The sequence below is a fragment of the Pelmatolapia mariae genome, linkage group LG6 (assembly GCF_036321145.2).
Source record: "Pelmatolapia mariae isolate MD_Pm_ZW linkage group LG6, Pm_UMD_F_2, whole genome shotgun sequence".
NCBI lineage: Eukaryota > Metazoa > Chordata > Actinopteri > Cichliformes > Cichlidae > Pelmatolapia > Pelmatolapia mariae.
In genome coordinates, this window is record NC_086232.1 from 28,469,054 (window position 1) to 28,485,620 (window position 16,567).

Consider the following 16,567-nt stretch of genomic DNA (forward strand, 5'->3'; position numbering starts at 1 on the left):
TGTTGTATTATTTTAACTTGTCCAAAATAAAGCAACAAAATACAATTTATATAGCATTTTTTACACTGCAGACAAATTTTGATTTTAACGCATAACTCCAGATGAATGCATCTGGAGTTATTTAGGGTCAACATTTGTCCCAAGGACGTTTTAACACACAGTTGCAGAAGCTGGGGGATTAAAACGACCCACTTTCTGAACAGTAGAAGGTGTGTCGTCTGAATGTTGAGCCACCATGAGCAGCAAGATTTTCTGGTGCCATAGAATTGAGAAACCAGCGAGGACTGCAAAAAGTCCATCCAGGACATGTGACTGAAACAAAGCAGTACTGCATTACTTGCAGCGCTACACCCCACACACCCACTATTGTTTAAAAAAAATTTATTTAAAGTTAGGTTTGTTGTTGCTGTTGTTGTTTTTACATTTTTAAATTAATTTCAGACTTTTAAAGTTGACTTCTACATGGTCAAACATGTATATTGTGATTCTAAGATCATTTAGAAAGGAAAGAGTAGTTTATATGAAAAGAAGCTTTATCTTTGTCAATGCCACTGCTGAAAATGGCTACCATCTGGAGTTCAGTGCTTTATCAAAACGTGATCAGAAAAGTGTTTGTTTACCAGTGGTACATCTGTGAGTGATTTCCCTTTTATCTGCAGCTCTTTGTGTTTCCAGTATTTATAAATGCAACATAACACTATAGCAAGGCAGGGGAAGTGAAATAAAAACCACCTTGTTTAGTAAGCCATCAGCTTTTACTTTGCATTGTGGACATTTAACACTTTTAAGCAAATTTTTTTATTCATCAGCCAGATGATCATTTAATCAAGACTCAAGCTTTAAAAAAATTGTAAAAACAAAAACAACAAAAACAAAACAAACCTTTTTTGAGTACAAAAACATGAACTTAAGTACATGTCTAAATATTTAACTACTGCCTCCCAATCTACACATTATTATTAAAGGAGAAGTGCATGTTCAGTGGGCATTTGCAGGAAAGAGAGCATAAACTGTAAAGAGAAAGGCATGTTCAAAGTACAACGTACAAAGTATGTGAGAAGTACAAAAAACATAACCAGCGTGATCTTATCTGAACAGAGACCGATTGCAAACAAGATAATCTTGAATGCATCTTTGTAACACCCACACAGACTATCGCTGGCTTGTGTACGCCTGGTGCTGTTCCCAAGTCCAGATAAATGGAAGGGTTACAGACCAGCATCTGTAAAAAATGGTGCCAAGTCAAACATGCAAAGCCACCAACTGTAGTGGTTCAGGAAGCAGCAGAAAGAAGCTTTTATCTTTAAAGCAGAGACCAGAGACGTTATTGTTAATGGTAATGTTTTTGTTGCTGGGGCAACAATTGACGGTTCAAGCTAGATCACAGGTCTGTATCTATGTTCTTTTGAAATTTAAGGAATGACCAAGAAAGTGACATTATTTTATCTAGATGTGTGCAACATGAACAGGAACAGGAACTAGTGAATACAGTCTAAGTGTCAGCAAAAAAATCATCCCAAATATCAGTCATCACACAGAATCCTTTTAGAACTTTTAATCATATTACAAAACAATAATGAACAGATGTCTTTCAAATAAAGCAAACTGTAAAGAAACTTAAACTTTCTTTGTAGTCAACAGATCAGAGTAAGGTTTTTCTACACTTAACTGGAGTATAAATTCACAGATTTAAAAACACAGTGTATACAAAAGTTTACAGGTGATCCTTTAACATTTTTGGTAGTAAGTGTTTCTTCTGATTCAAAGTTGAAAGTAGAGCTTAAATTAGAATTGCTTTATTGTGAAGCTCATGTTTTTTCATCATAAAAAATCAATGGCAAATTATTGACTTGTTGGTGAATGATTAATCTCGGTACTGTACCAGAGGCTTCCTGATTTGTACAAGCTCTTATCTGAAGAATAGAATGAAATCAAACTTTTACCACCAGAGTTTGTGTGGATTGATTTCACAGTGAACTTGACAAAAGTTGCATAAGCAGAGTCACGGCTCAAACAAAAATAGAAACAATATAGTGCATTTGGCTTTTAGAGACCACATACCATGTATCTCACAAGTGACAGGTGCTAATCATGTGACATGAAATTACCAGTGGTTAGAAAAGGGATATGAAATTTCCTACGTCAAACTGTTCCCAGTGAGTTAAGAAGAGTATGAGACTTAAAGAGATACGAGAATTTAAAAAAAAACACACAAAAAAACGAACTCCTGAACAAAAACACTTAAAAAATAGCAACAAATCCTAGAAAAAAAATCAACTGTTCCTTGTGAAATAATAACAGTTAAGAGTTTGTCAGAGCAACACTCAAGGCAGTGAAATGTTGCTCTGACAAACATCCAGTGTATTCAGCAATTCAGTGCCAAACAGTCCTACATATCTCATCTCATTGTCTATGTGACATTAATATTTTTTATAAAACAATATATTTATATAGCTTACACTTGGAAAACTTTGGAACTGTACGAGCACACTGGTGATTTTTTATTTTTGATGGGATTTGCTAACAGTAAGAATAGTTGTTGCTAACTTTTGGCACATTTACACTTCTGAGACAAATTACTGAGTTACATGGATCAGTGGAAAAGATTACTCAGTTAGAGCCACTTAACACATATCCACACACAGACACACACATGTATATATATACTGTTCATACAGAAGAATATAAAAACTTGCCGCTATCCCAAAAACATGATTTAGTATTCCCCTTACAACCCTGACAGAACATGAGAAGAGGAAGTGAGAAGAAATGCTGCTCCTGATTGGATGCCAAAGGCTACAGCTTCTACATGGACTCAATAAAGTTGTATTATTTATGTATAAACATTTCCTGAACCAAACAACTCTTATGAAACATCTTGGTGATGTTCCATTTTGAGCCTCGTTTTAAAGTCCCTTGGCCTGTAACGTCCCCCTCTCTTATAGTTGATCTTGGCTTGATTCAGCGAGGATGTTGGCTTAAGCTCAAGACCTGCTTGTTTAAATACAGAGCTTGTGTGAATAAAGATCTTACAGCTTGCCTGCTAAATCACAGTAATATAGGTTATTCCTAGTTATACAAAATGTTTGCAAAAGGAAAGTACAGAGAAGGCTGCAGTTGGCAAACAAGGGAGTGTTGGCAGTAAATTATTACAGTATATTCATCTGGTACATGGTGCCTCCTGCAGAGAGAGAGAGAGAGAGAGAGTGTTTAGACTTTTGATATTTTATGTTCTAGCCCCTTATCTATAAAGTGATACATGCCTGCCTGTAAACACATAAGCAAAGTCCAAGTAGAGATTTTGAGTTTTTCTTACCTCAGGACTGGTCTTGATTGATTGATTCATCTTCAGGAGAGTTATAACCTGCCAAAAGATTTAACATAAAAATCTGAATGAAATCTTACAGAGTGATAATTAAAGCTGTAATAACACAAAGTGTTATTAGTTAAACACAGACAGTCAGACTGATGTGATTTACGTACCTTCCTCAAGATCTGTAGGAACTGCATCACGACCACCTAGATAAAATGATAACACTGTATAAGATTTGACTGTGTTTTACAATGAATGATTTGACAGCTAATGATAGATATAAAACCATAACCAAGTTAAATAAGTTCATGCAATGCAAGCATAGAGGGAAACCCATCAGTAAGTATCTGACACAGAAGTAATGTGACCAAAGCAAAAATAATTAGTAAATAAAAAAAATCCCAAAGGAAGGGAATGGATGCTCAGTGTAATAATGTAGTTTAGTGGGACAAGTGAGAGGAAACTGATGGCTATTCAGTCCAGTAACAATCCTTGTTTAATGATCAGCACATGATTCAAGTGGATTTGTGAACCTTAATCCAAAAGTTTTTGTTAAATGTTTTGTTGGAACCTTCTGTGGAGAATGTAGCCATTTTTATCTCAAAAATATTCCTTCAAATATTTACAGCTGAAATAACAATGTGCAATAATAATGTCTAATAACAATATCCAAACTATCAAATTGACCAAAAGATTCAGAAAACTTAGTTCTATAGACAAATAAATTTTAAAAAAACAAAACAAAAAAAAAACAGCACTTTTTAATATCTCAGCAGTTCTCAGATTCAGGTAAATTAAAAAGCCGATAGAAGGATCAATAGAACCTCTCCAAATCTCTACAGACACAGCAAGTGTTCATCCTTTATAGCAAGTTAGAAAGGAGAAACAAAAGAGCAGTAATAATATGTCCAAAAATGGACGTACCCATAAGGGGTGCTGTAGAGTTCCTCCGAGTCTCTGTCAAAAAAATGTCACAGCAGTGAGATTTCACTGCAGATATCTTTTGCTGTATTTCATCATCTTGTGATGTCTAATAATGGAAAGTATTTTAGACTGCTCTTTGAACTTGTTTGGTTTTTAAAAAGCGCATTTAAACCAGCACAACAATGATGGGAGTGTATTTTTCCATCCTGAATTACATGGCCTTGAGCATTACAGGTTTTTCTACTTCACGTTAGCATCAAACTGCATGGTTTTTCCTTTCAGCTTGTATTGCTTACAGGAAGCAGGTGATGAACTCTCACACTACATTAAGAATGCCGGAGCTCAAATATCGTATTAAAAACTTCAATCAGTTTCTGAATCTAGTCACACTAATGGCACCACTGCTGTACATTGATAATACAGGCACTGCTCACCATTAGGGCTGCATGATTATGATCTTTTTTTTTGTTTAATACTAAGAATAGTTACAGTTATTCACAGCTATTCATAACTCTGAGTTCCACATGCAGAAATTTGATTAATTATGTAGCCTTATTAAAAATATTCAAATATGAATGACTTTAGATATTTAAATGTATTTCTCTATGTTTCATTTGTCTTTACTCACAAATATTTTATTATTTAATCACACACAGTTCATCAAGTCATTTTAATAAAAAACAAAACAAAAAAACAATTACTCACTTTGAGATCGCCTTTTGTACAACAACAGCAACAGCAACCCTATGATCAGTGAGCCGATAACCACCAAAGGAGCAACTACTTTAGAGGTATAAGGTGACAAGAGGCCAGAACTCCCTGAATAAATGAGAAGTTTGAAAAAAAAATGACGTGAGCTCATCTTTAAAAGTACACAGAGTACACGTTACATTCATTCATTCTTACATTCACTTTCTCATTAACAGACACAGGTGTCAGTACAAATTGAACATTTGCTTCATGTTATAACACTAAACTTGCAGAAGCAGAGAGTAAACAAGAACAACGTGGAGGGTAATATTTGCATTATTGCTGTAACTGTGTGACAGATGACAGAACTACAGATAATGATCTGAGTGGCTGGATAGTTGCCAAGAAAACCTGATAATAAGTTTGCATTTTCAAATTTCATCTTTAAGTTACATTTTCCATGACAAACGAAGCATCGCCCAGTCTAATCTGGACTCACCAGACTGTTTTAAGTTTTGAATTTTTTGGTAAGAAACATATTGCAGTAACTGTTTATTACTGAAGAGTGTATTAAAAAACCTACAGCACAGACAGTCTTTCATTTTTGCTATACATAAAATAAAAAATGTAAAATATCCATGAAATCATCTAAATGTAAATCAAAACTCTATTTTTGCTAATTACTCTGTGGAGCTTCTATTTTCTTATGGTTTGACATTTACAGGATGTTTTAAAAAAATATGTAAATATAACCTACACACATTAGTGCTTAGAGGTTTCTAATTCAGCCCCCATTAAATCTCCCATATGCACAAACAATAAAGTGTTTAATATGCAATTTATGTAACTCTGACATCTTTTGGGGGGAGGGGGGGCGGGGGGGGGGGGGGGGGGGCTGGTTCAGATTTAAATTCTCTCTGATTCCACTTTGGCTGAAATTACTAAACAGTATTGTGAGCAGTAGGATGGTGCCAGCAGGCATAACAACTATCATGTGTGGTGCATAATAGTGTGTCATAAACTATACCTGGAGATTCTAGGGGTGATGATGGTGGTATGTTGGTTTCAAATGTTTTCTCATCCACTTTGCCTCCACTGGCATTGAACACAGCGCAGGTATACTTTGGGAAAGTGGATCCTCCCAACAAAGACAGTCTGCTTGTGAGTTGAAACAAACCATCGTCTGACTGTGTCGCCTCCATTTCAGAGCTTTTTGTCCAGTCATGATTCTCTTCATCAAACCAGCGAAGTGTTCCCTTTGGGTAGCCTCCATGAGACTCACAGACCAGGGTACTGCCTTTATTTGGGACAATTTTCTCAGGGATGGAGTATACAGTCGAGATACTGTATTTGGCTGCAGAGACGAAATGGAAAGCACAATCACTGAGCTGAACATTGCACCTTGATGTCAAATAAAATTACCTCAATTAAGTATCTTAAGATGTGATAATCATAATAGTTCACATGCATTAAGAAGTTACAAGTCAAACAGTACAAGCTGCTTAAGTAAATGGCTGCAAGTACTTGTACAACTAGTATTTCTAGATGTTACTGCTGTCACAATGAAACTGAAAGTAAGCAGACAGGCATGAAGTTGCTCAAGGGGAATACCAATCTGATTGGCCTGGAAAGTCCCCACATCTCTAGACAATCTTCATTGCTTACAAGGTGTTTAAAAAATGTAAAAACATCCTTGATTTAAAAATATAAAAATGTTTCAGTTTTACCTTGGACTTTAAGCGTAGTGACTATGCTGTCATCACCACTGTCTGTAATCACTATGCACTTGTAATCTCCATTGTCTGCCACTGCAGTGTTGGTAATGAGCAGAGATACATTCATGTTCTTCTCGTTCCATGATGGTTCAGCAAACCTGTAACCTCGCTTTGGCTGGTCCAATTTCCCTCTTTGAAAAGCCAACACGAGATCACCTCCGTCTTCTGGAGAGGTCAGTTTTTTCCAAGCAACCACACGAATATTTGGATCAGTTACATCTGATGATGTTTTGACGACACACTCCAGCAGTGACTGTTGGCCATAGTGTCCCACATTTTCAGCTTTGCATTCCACTTTTATAAATCCTGTAGAAAAGAAAGCAAAATTAGATTTGAGGTCACATGAGTACAAAACACCACTCCATGCTTAAAGTTCTCAGATTATGAATAAACTTACCACTCTTAACTGCACAGATGCAGAGGACAGTGAAAATGAATACAATGATTCCACTGGAGGCCATGTTTCCTTACCTGAAAAGACAATTAAAATTGACAGTTATTATGTGGCAATCAGTGTATATCTGTTTTATGTCACAGGGATCTGCTTCTATGAATCAAACGGTGAGATGCAAAACACATTTAAGTGTAACAAAGTCCTGAGAAGATGCAGCCCATCAGGTTGGGGTGGTGCGTGTGGGGGGTGGGGGGTGGGCACACGACTATTTACACTACCCTGACTGAAGCAAAAACCATCTGCACTAAAATAGCAAAACATTGATCTGTAGGAAAAGCAACAGGAAAACATGTTCATTATCCCACTCAGCAAAAGTATTTCTGGGGGAAATTCCTGCACAAAAACAGGAGTATGCAATTTTTGCAAACGAAAAATAAATATTAATGTTAATGTTTCTCTCCTGCCTATGTAATATTATTGTTCATTTAGAGAATGATGACTGAACTTAACGGTAGAGAAATGCATAGAACTGAACAAGGGAAAAACAGTCTGTAGGGCCCAGAGTCTGCTTGTTTGAAGGCATTCATTTTCACTGGCATGTTACTAAATAGGTTTTGTTAGTGGGCAAAAGACAGAAGGACTGGTCTTTAAAACCACATAAAGTTTTTGTGCCCACTGAGTGTGGTTGCTCATGCTTGGTTTCTTTCTTTATGCCACATGTATCACATGTGTTTTCACTTTTGTTCACAGGAGCCATGCTCTACACTGGCTGTGAGAATGAAAAAGAAAAGGTCACCAGAGGTTATGCAAACGCAGCGACAGGAGGTGGACATGTCCACAGTTTTATCATGACTGGGAAGATGGGCCTAGCTTAGTGTTTACATTGGCGTAATGGAGTTAAATTCATTTTATTACCAAGCTGTTACTCATCGATCCAAAAATTCTGACACTTTGTAAAAAGGAGTTTCTGCAAAATGAGCTCATTTGTCAGGTTTTTTTTTTTTTTATATTAAACACTCCTAGCTCATTAAAACTTTAAGTTACCCAGATTAAAACAAACAAAAAAAAAAAAACCAAAAATGATAAAAACATACATACATTTATGTACATATGTACATATTACATATACATTTATGTGTTTTTGAAAAGAAAGCTAGATTGGTATGTCATCTTAATTTAAAAACGGAAAACTAAACTTTCCTTCCAGCATAGGATATTATAATGCACACATTTATTTATTTATTTATTTTTTTTTATATAAATGGCTCCATGGGAACTGGGAATTTACTGAAAAATAGGCTCAGTGCCACATGTTTTTGTAACTAAACATTGCAATTTTATATACAAAAACAACTTGTTTTTCTACAGACTTTCACTGTGGTGCACCACGATCCTGATATTTACTTTGCATGACTTTTACCAGGCAAATTTTTAGCATCAAAAACTTCTCCAGTCTTATATTGACCCTTTAAAAAAATAGGATGTAGATGATCTTAGATTTAACATCCATTTCTGACACTGGATGAGAGATGGGTAGATCCTGGACAGGTCACCAATCTATTGCAGGGCTAACCAAACATGCATGACTTTGAATTGTTGGAGGAAGCTGGAGTACCCAGAGAGAACCGACACAAGCATAGAAAACATGCAAATCCACAGAGAAAGGATCCAGTCACCTGATGGATTCAAACTTTTAACCCTTGTGCCAACTATTGTGCCGTTTCATCGCCCTCTTTCAAATGTGGCATTTAAATGGTTTGCAAATTTAATTCTGATATAATGCCCATTCATTTATTTTCTGTGGCGCGTTCGGTGGGTTGCATTTTTTTAATGGATCTATAAATGAGGAGTCATACTGAAAGAGAAAGTGTCCACTTAGTTTTTCTTTTTATTTCAGCTGAAACACTGCTACATATTATGTCCACTACAACTAAAAGAGCCAAAGAATATAAATCAATGTGTCATTTTCTCTGGTTTTCTTCCCTCCAAAGTGTTAGCGTCATGGATTGCAAGTTATAGAGGAGTCAGCTCAAATGCCGTCTCTGCTCCTTGGGTTGCCTGTGTTTTTGTTTATGTTCTGCTTTTTCCTGTATGCATGATTAATCTACTTCATCTATACACTTCACAAAATTCAAGTGCAACGCATTACAATTTTGTACAGAAATGCTTTTTTAAATTCTAAAAGCAGTGATGGCTGTGCGGTAGAGTAAGAATTTCTTGAGTGCAGCTGTTAGACATCTGCAGGCTCCAGATGAGCATTAATTTACTTCTCCACATCTTGTTCATGCAACTGAGACAACAGGTCAAAATGAAGTTTGCAAAATGTCACAAAGCCCGAGGTCACAGAATGCAGGATACAGAAATATTGTTTTTACCCATCGACCTCCTGATGTGTGCACTTATTTTCTTTCCTTTCCTTCAGACAATACGGCCCTGAGAGTTTGGCCCGTTTGTACGATATCTGTATTGACACTACTGTGTCAGTCTATTATTCAGGCCCCTCACGTTGCCAGTTGTTTCTGTTCTTTTTGGCTTGTTTTACCTCTTGCAGCTAGATAAGTTACAGAACAGACCAAGAGAAATTGTGGGGGGTGAGAGCAGGGAGATGACATGAAGAAATTCAACAGGCAACAACAAATGATCAGCACAAGGCTTTTGGATTGCATTCAACTATTTTTTCCTTGGACCTGTGACCGAGACAAGACGTCCACACACTAATGTTAGCCCAATGTTTGTGTCAACTGTCAACCCACAACCTCATTCTGCAGCTGGTGGGCTGCTTCTCTCTCACAGACATATATGTACTTAGACTTATATTTAGAGCATAGGTATAGTCTAACTCTCACTCCAGGTCAGCACATTATGAGTCTGTCTCACTGTGTGTATTTACTGCCGTCACAGTTTCATGATTCATGATCACAGCACAAAAAGAAGCATTTCCCTTACATGAATAATGAGAGGCGCATTTAGTGGTTTATAGGCGCTGATTAAACTAGACTGCAGCTTCTGGCTCAAAACCACACTGCAGTTTTTTTTAATACACACACACTGTTCTCTGGCTGTTCACAGGGGTACTACACTAAGCTTGATCCACAACAAAAACTCCTAATGCACAGACAGAAGCACTATCGTGAGACAGACGCCAGTTTGTTTGCATAGAGAATTTGAATGTGACCTGAGAACAGCGACAATCAACCAGCGGATAATCCTTCCAAACTGGAACTTTGAACTTGAACTTTGAACACGTTACCTGTACACATTCTCTCTCTCTCTCTCTCTCTCCCTCACACACACACTTATATATGTATATGGGTCCACATTCACAGGACAGGGTCACGGACGTAAGTCACGGTCAACAAACTGTTGCTGGTGTCGCTGTTCTCAGAAAAAACAGGTCACGCGCACACACACCACACACCATATACGAAACCAACAAAACAGTTTTATAATTTATATGTATACAATTATAAGGAGATTTTCACACAAGAGTTTATCACAAGACCTCCGAGTCAGAGACAGAGACAAGCAGCCTACAGTCCTCAGCTCTTGAATGGCTTTTGAACGCGGATCACTCGGTCGGCCGCGTTTCTCCACGTCGACTGAGCATAATACACAAACCAGTAGGTTTCGGTTGCTTGTATATGTTATACACCGAGGATACATATAAGTCGTAAAGGCCTATTTATACGGCACGAATATAAATGACCGCAAATGATCGATCATGTTCAACTTACATTACACGCTCCTCTTCACCGCGAAGATCTGATCCCTGGACTGGGTCGTACAGCCTTAACTGACCGAGGAGGTTTTTAACTTTCACTTTCATTCTGAGTCAGAAAAAAAGGACAACCCACTGGCTTTCCGTCGCCTCTTCTTTTACAAGAAGCAGACATTTATTTTGTTAAATAAAGAATTCTAATGTATTGTCAGCAACGTTAACAGGAGGCATTAGCACTGGATTAGCTTCAATCCACAGAAAAATGTTCGAATTTGGGCATTTTAGCAAAATGAAAGCTTTTTTAGTAATCTTTTTTCTATAGGTCTAGATGAAAAGGATAATTACAGAACACTTTTTATTTAGAGTATAGCATCAAGTTAGTTAAACATCTGAGATATTGTTCTGGTCAGTTAATGAAATTACATTATCTCACAGAAGTGAGTGCACCCCTTACATTTTTTTGAGTAACTTTGATGTCAGCTTAAAATACCTCAACATACAGCCATTAATGTCTAAACTGCTGGCAACAAAAGTGAGTACACCCTTGGTGGCTGTAGCTCAGGTGGCAGAGCAGGTCAGCCACTAATCAGAAGGTCGGTGGTTCGCCAAATATCCTTGGGCAAGATACTAACCCCATGTTTGCCTACTGGCGGTGGTCAGAGGGCCTGGTGGCGCCAGTGTCCGGCAGCCTCGCCTCTGTCAGTGCGCCCCAGGGCAGCTGTGGCTACAATGTAGCTTGCCATTGCCAGTGTGTGAATGGGTGAATGACTGAATGTAGTGTAAAGCGCTTTGGGGTCCTTAGGGACTGAGTAAAGTGCAGGCCATTTGCAGGCCACCCTCCACACCTCTTAAGTGCAAATGCCCAAAGTGTCAATATTTTTGTGTGGCCACCATTATTTTCCAACACTGCCTTAACTTTGTTGGGCATGGAGTTCACTAGAGCGTCACAAGGTGCCACTGGAATCCTCTTCCACTCCTTCATGATGGCATCATTGTGCAGGTGGATGTTAGAGACCTTGCACTCCTCCATCTTCCATTTGAGGATGCCCCACAGATGCTCAATAGGGTTTAAGTCTGGAGACATGCTTGGCCAGTCAAGTACCTTTACCCTCAGTATTTAGCAAGGCACTGGTCTTTTTGGAAATGTGTTTGGGGTTGTTATGTCATGTTGGAATACTGTCCTGTGGCCCAGTTTCTGAAGGGAGGGGATCATGCTCTACTTCACTATGTCACAGTACATGTTGGCATTCATGGTTCCCTCAGTTAACTGTAGATCCCCAGTGCCAGCAGCACTCACGCAGCCCCAAACAATGACGTCCCACCACCATGCTTGACTGTAGGCAAGACTCATTTGACTTTGTACTCCTCACCTGTTTGCAGCAACACACCCTTGATACCATCTGAACCAAATAAGTTTATCTTGGTCTCATCAGACCACAGGTAATCCATGTCCTTAGTCTGCTTGTTTTCAGCAAACTGCGGGCTGTCTTGTGCATTATCTTTAGAAGAGGCTTCCTTCTGGGATGACAGCCATGTGATGCAGTTTGCAGCGTATGGTCTGAGCACTGACAGGTTGACCCTCCACACCTCTGCAGCAATGCTGGCAGCACTCATACATCTATTTTCAAAAGACTACCTCTGGATATGACACTGAGCATGTGCATTCAACTTCTTTGGTCGACCATGGCGAGGTTTGTTCTGAGTGGAACCTGTCCTGTTAAACTGCTGTATGGTCTTGGCCACCATGCTGCAGCTCAGTTTCAGGGTGTTGGGTATATTCTTATAGCTTAGATCAGACCTTCCCAAAGTGTGGGGCCCGCCCCCTAGGGGGGGCGCAGAGCCATTGCAGGGGGGGCGCGGCATGAAAAGGGAAAAAAAAAACAAAAAAAACAAACAACAACGCCTGGACACTGCTAGCACGGGGCACCTACACAAACGCAAAACAGGAGATGAAGCATTGCTGAATATGTTTCCAAACCAACTTCATACTAAGCCAAAGACTAGAAAATTTGGTGAAGCATATCTTCCCTTTGGTTTCACCTGCACAAGTGCAAAGGTAGGTCTCCCTGCAGAATTGGTTTTCCCTTCGTCGGGAGCACGCGCTGGGCTCTCCAAATCACGGACAAACAGTATCCCACATTCTTGATTCTTAGTTCACAAACACTTGTTGTAATGACTAACTACTCCTGGCATTTTGGAGATGTTAGCTCTTTATACAGTAAAGTTACAGCGGGATACAAATATCAGGCTCATCCTGCCACAATTTGTTCCCCCTATTCAAATCACGGACAAACAGTATCCCACAGTTGTTTATGTTTTTGAACCCATTTTGCACAGAGAGGCATTTTTTGAAAAATGTATTGATAGCAATGTTGAATATTGTTACACAGAAAAAAAGACAACTACATGTAAAATAATTACACCGTGATGCCTCTGCCTTTCTAAATAGAGGGGCAGTAACTGCGTGTGTTTATGTAAGCCTGTAAAACCTGCAGATAGTCAGATTAACAGGATTTTTGTCTCTATCTGCCATTCTGCAATTCATCTCATGTAAACAATAACGTGCGCACAGCGTGACCTGAAAACAGGCACATACCTTTGACCTTGCGTGACGAACTCTGTATTCCTGGTCCACACGTAAACGCAAAAAAGAAGTTTTAAAAAATCTCCGTTCTCGGTGATTCGAAACGCCGTTTACGTGTGGACGAAACAGCTGCGTATTCAAAAATACCCGTGTAGGTGCGGACGGAGCGTAAAAGAGTTGGTAGTTTATTTTATTACCACCTGTAATTTATTGCAGGTTACTTGTATTTGCTTAATTGTTTACTAAATGTTTGAGGTGTGAAATAAACCGCAATGGAGCAAAATATGGGTGTGTGTGGTTGGAGGATGTGTTTGTGCGTGCGCGCGTGCACGCGCGGGGGGGGGGGGGGGTATGGGCTCAAAATGTGGTCATAAATATTTTGTACTTGTAAATCAGTTTTGTACTTGTAAATCAGGATTTGTATGTGTAAAAAGAATTTGTGTGTGTGTAAAAAAGATTTGTATGTGTAAAAAAGATTTGTATGTGTAAAAAAGATGTGTGTGTGCGTAAAAAAGATTTGTATGTGTAAAAAAGATTTGTGTGTGCGTAAAAAAGATTTGTATGTGTAAAAAAGATTTGTGTGTGCGTAAAAAAGATTTGTGTGTGGACTTAGCCAAAAAACCCCTGCAAGTTACACTTACGAATTTTGACCCTATTTTTCTTCCTTTCATCTGATTGGTCAATGTCATGTCAATCACAAATGTAACAATCCAATCAGAGAACAGATGGGTTTGGCTGTCGCAGGGGCGCTTTTTTTGAACTGCAGGTCTTTGAAGGGAATAAATGCCCTTTTACATGCCAACCCAGCGTTTTCCTTCATCACCACGAAGGAAAACAGTCTGTGGTCGTCTGAGTTTGGTGATTTTTGTGTCACAGGTCTACGTGCTTAATACAGGGACTTCCACAGCCTTTTCAACAGCGCTGCGGACAGCGGGGGGCGGGCAGTGTTTTGGAAATGACAGTCTTCATTACAAAGCTTTCTTCCTTATGAATTAGCATACATGTTTTTATTGAACATTTGAAGAACTAGCAAAAAAAAAAAAAAACCCGAAACTCTTGTAGAGGACATAAAATCAGAGAGAAACGACAAGGAGCAGGTGCATCTAGTACAGGTAGAGCTGCTGCAAAAACCCACAGAGCCCAGCAGCCAGCGCAACAAATTCTGGATCCTTTGCTTTTAGTTAGCAGTTAGCATTAGCAGCACATCCTGCGTCCGATGTGAAAGGACTTTTATGCTGCGCACTGTGACTCACAGCAATGGTCCCGGGTCAGCCCTGACTTTGTGTTAAACTAATCCTAAAGTAATGATGGTATTTCTAACCACTGACATACCACAACTTTATCCTTTCAACAGCTGCTGAAAATTAGCAGACCTAGCTGCTATCGGATATTTATATAGAGATCCTCCAGCTTCAAACTGTATTACCCTTCAAGGACCTGCAGTTCAAAAAAGTGCCCCTCCGACAGCCAAACCCATCTGTTCTCTGATTGGATTATTACATTTGTGATTGACATGACATTGACCAATCAGATGAAAGGAAGAAAAATAGGGTCAAAATTCGTACGTGTAACTTGCAGGGGGTTTTTGGCTAAGTCCACACACAAATCTTTTTTACGCACACACAAATCTTTTTTACACATACAAATCCTGATTTACAAGTACAAAACTGATTTACAAGTACAAAATATTTATGACCACATTTTGAGCCCATAGGGGGGGGGCGCGAACATTTTTCTTGTAAAACAAAGGGTGGCCCAGCAAAAAAAGTTTGGGAACCACTGGCTTAGGTCATCTTTATGTGACGTAATCTCTCTTTCAGATGCTCAGAGAATTCTTTGCCATGATGTGCCATGTTAAACTTCCAGTAACCAGTATGAGTGTGAGCAGTAGCGGTTTTAGATACGGGCGATACGGGCGGTTGCCCAGGGCGGCATCGTGGTGGGGGGCGGCATCACGGGCATCGGCAAAAAAAAAAAAAAAATGCTCGTACTCATGCTGCCCCGACATCATGCCAGCGCATATTGGGGATGGCATAGGTACCGATCGGGAGTAGGGGCGCCCTTACTCCCATTTGCTGGGAGTAAGGGCACCCTCCGTTTGCGAGGTGCGCCTGCTGCTTGCGGCACAGGGAGGAGAGGGCGGGGCGGTGGGGGATTCTCTGGCTGGCTGGAGCAGCATCTAATAACCAACTTGCAAAATAAAACAAAATAAAAACAAACCAACAACACGAAAACAGCAGACATCATGATACAGACTTATAATTTGCACCGATGTTTTTTCGAAATTCTATACGCGAAAAGTGAGCGCGAGAGCCCTCGGTGCGCCTGCTCGCTGCTGAAGTCAAAGTAAACTTTATTGTCATCTCCGCTACATACAGTCCAGTATATAGAGAGACGAGACGACGAGGCTTCTGTTACAGCAGTGCAAGTAAACAAACAATAAATATAAGAAGAGTAAGAACATAAATATACACTTTAGGACTAGGGGTAAAGGGATCAATAACAATTTAAAATGTATATTTTATATTTTGTTGCTTTAAAGTCTCACACACAACCCGTTTTTAAAGTTTAAAAAAAGAGAAAAGAAGAGGAGGAGTTTAGCGACTTCCACAGTCGCTAGAGGCCGTGGATTGTGCCTGCCTATTTGCCTGACGCGCTGTCAACTGTACGCAATAATGCGAGAGGTGGAATTGCTTGCTTGTTTATTAAAGCGCTTGAAAAGTTTACAGAGCAATGTGATCGGCTCGCGATTCAAACTCTTAAAACATCACAGGCTCTAATGCAACAAGGGGAAACTCGTTGTGCTGCGGTCAACAAAAACTACGGCTACCCAGCCCTCCTCTCTGTCAAAATCAAACCAGTGAAAGACAGACTGACAACGCCCTCTTAATGTCACCGCTAGCACCCACGTGACTCCCGTTACACATCACCATAGCAACCAAACAAATGAAAACCCAGTGATCATTAAAATTCAATACATTTAATTATGGCTCCTACAAGGAGAAGCGAGCAAAAGCTACAGGTAAGCAGATGTGTCATTGGATAATGGCTGGTCATGTATCCTAAAACATTAAGAATCAGAATACTTTATTAATCCCTAAGGAAATTATGTGGGTTACAGTTCCTCCAAGAAGAAATGGTAAAAATAGTAACAGTAACAGACTAAACT

The 16,567-nt window shown here is 39.2% G+C and overlaps 1 protein-coding gene across 2 annotated transcripts; it reads right to left on the reverse strand.

Annotated features, from left to right (window-relative positions):
- Positions 1 to 1,546: 1,546 nt before the first annotated feature.
- zgc:174863 (uncharacterized protein LOC100136852 homolog) lies at positions 1,547 to 10,899 on the reverse strand. Of its 2 annotated transcripts, XM_063475352.1 has the most exons (9): positions 10,831 to 10,899; positions 7,100 to 7,173; positions 6,655 to 7,008; positions 5,955 to 6,281; positions 4,943 to 5,056; positions 4,238 to 4,270; positions 3,484 to 3,519; positions 3,317 to 3,364; positions 1,547 to 3,181 (listed from the first exon to the last, which is right to left on the reverse strand). In XM_063475352.1, the coding sequence occupies exons 2-8, from the start codon at positions 7,161 to 7,163 to the stop codon at positions 3,318 to 3,320; spliced, it is 975 nt and encodes a 324-aa protein (XP_063331422.1). In that variant the 5' UTR covers positions 7,164 to 7,173; positions 10,831 to 10,899; the 3' UTR covers positions 1,547 to 3,181; position 3,317. The 2 variants fall into 2 exon arrangements, with proteins under 2 accessions (XP_063331422.1, XP_063331423.1); XM_063475353.1 differs by lacking the exon at positions 4,238 to 4,270.
- Positions 10,900 to 16,567: the final 5,668 nt, after the last annotated feature.

Bases quoted from the DNA above. Each gene is read 5' to 3' on its own strand.
- zgc:174863 (XM_063475352.1), bottom strand. From the start codon at position 7,163: ATGGCCTCCAGTGGAATCATTGTATTCATTTTCACTGTCCTCTGCATC. The intron at 7,009-7,099 runs GTAAGTTTATTC...TCTTTTCTACAG, and splicing joins CATCTGTGCAGTTAAGAGTG to GATTTATAAAAGTGGAATGC. The intron at 6,282-6,654 runs GTAAAACTGAAA...TCGTCTCTGCAG, and splicing joins CACTACGCTTAAAGTCCAAG to CCAAATACAGTATCTCGACT.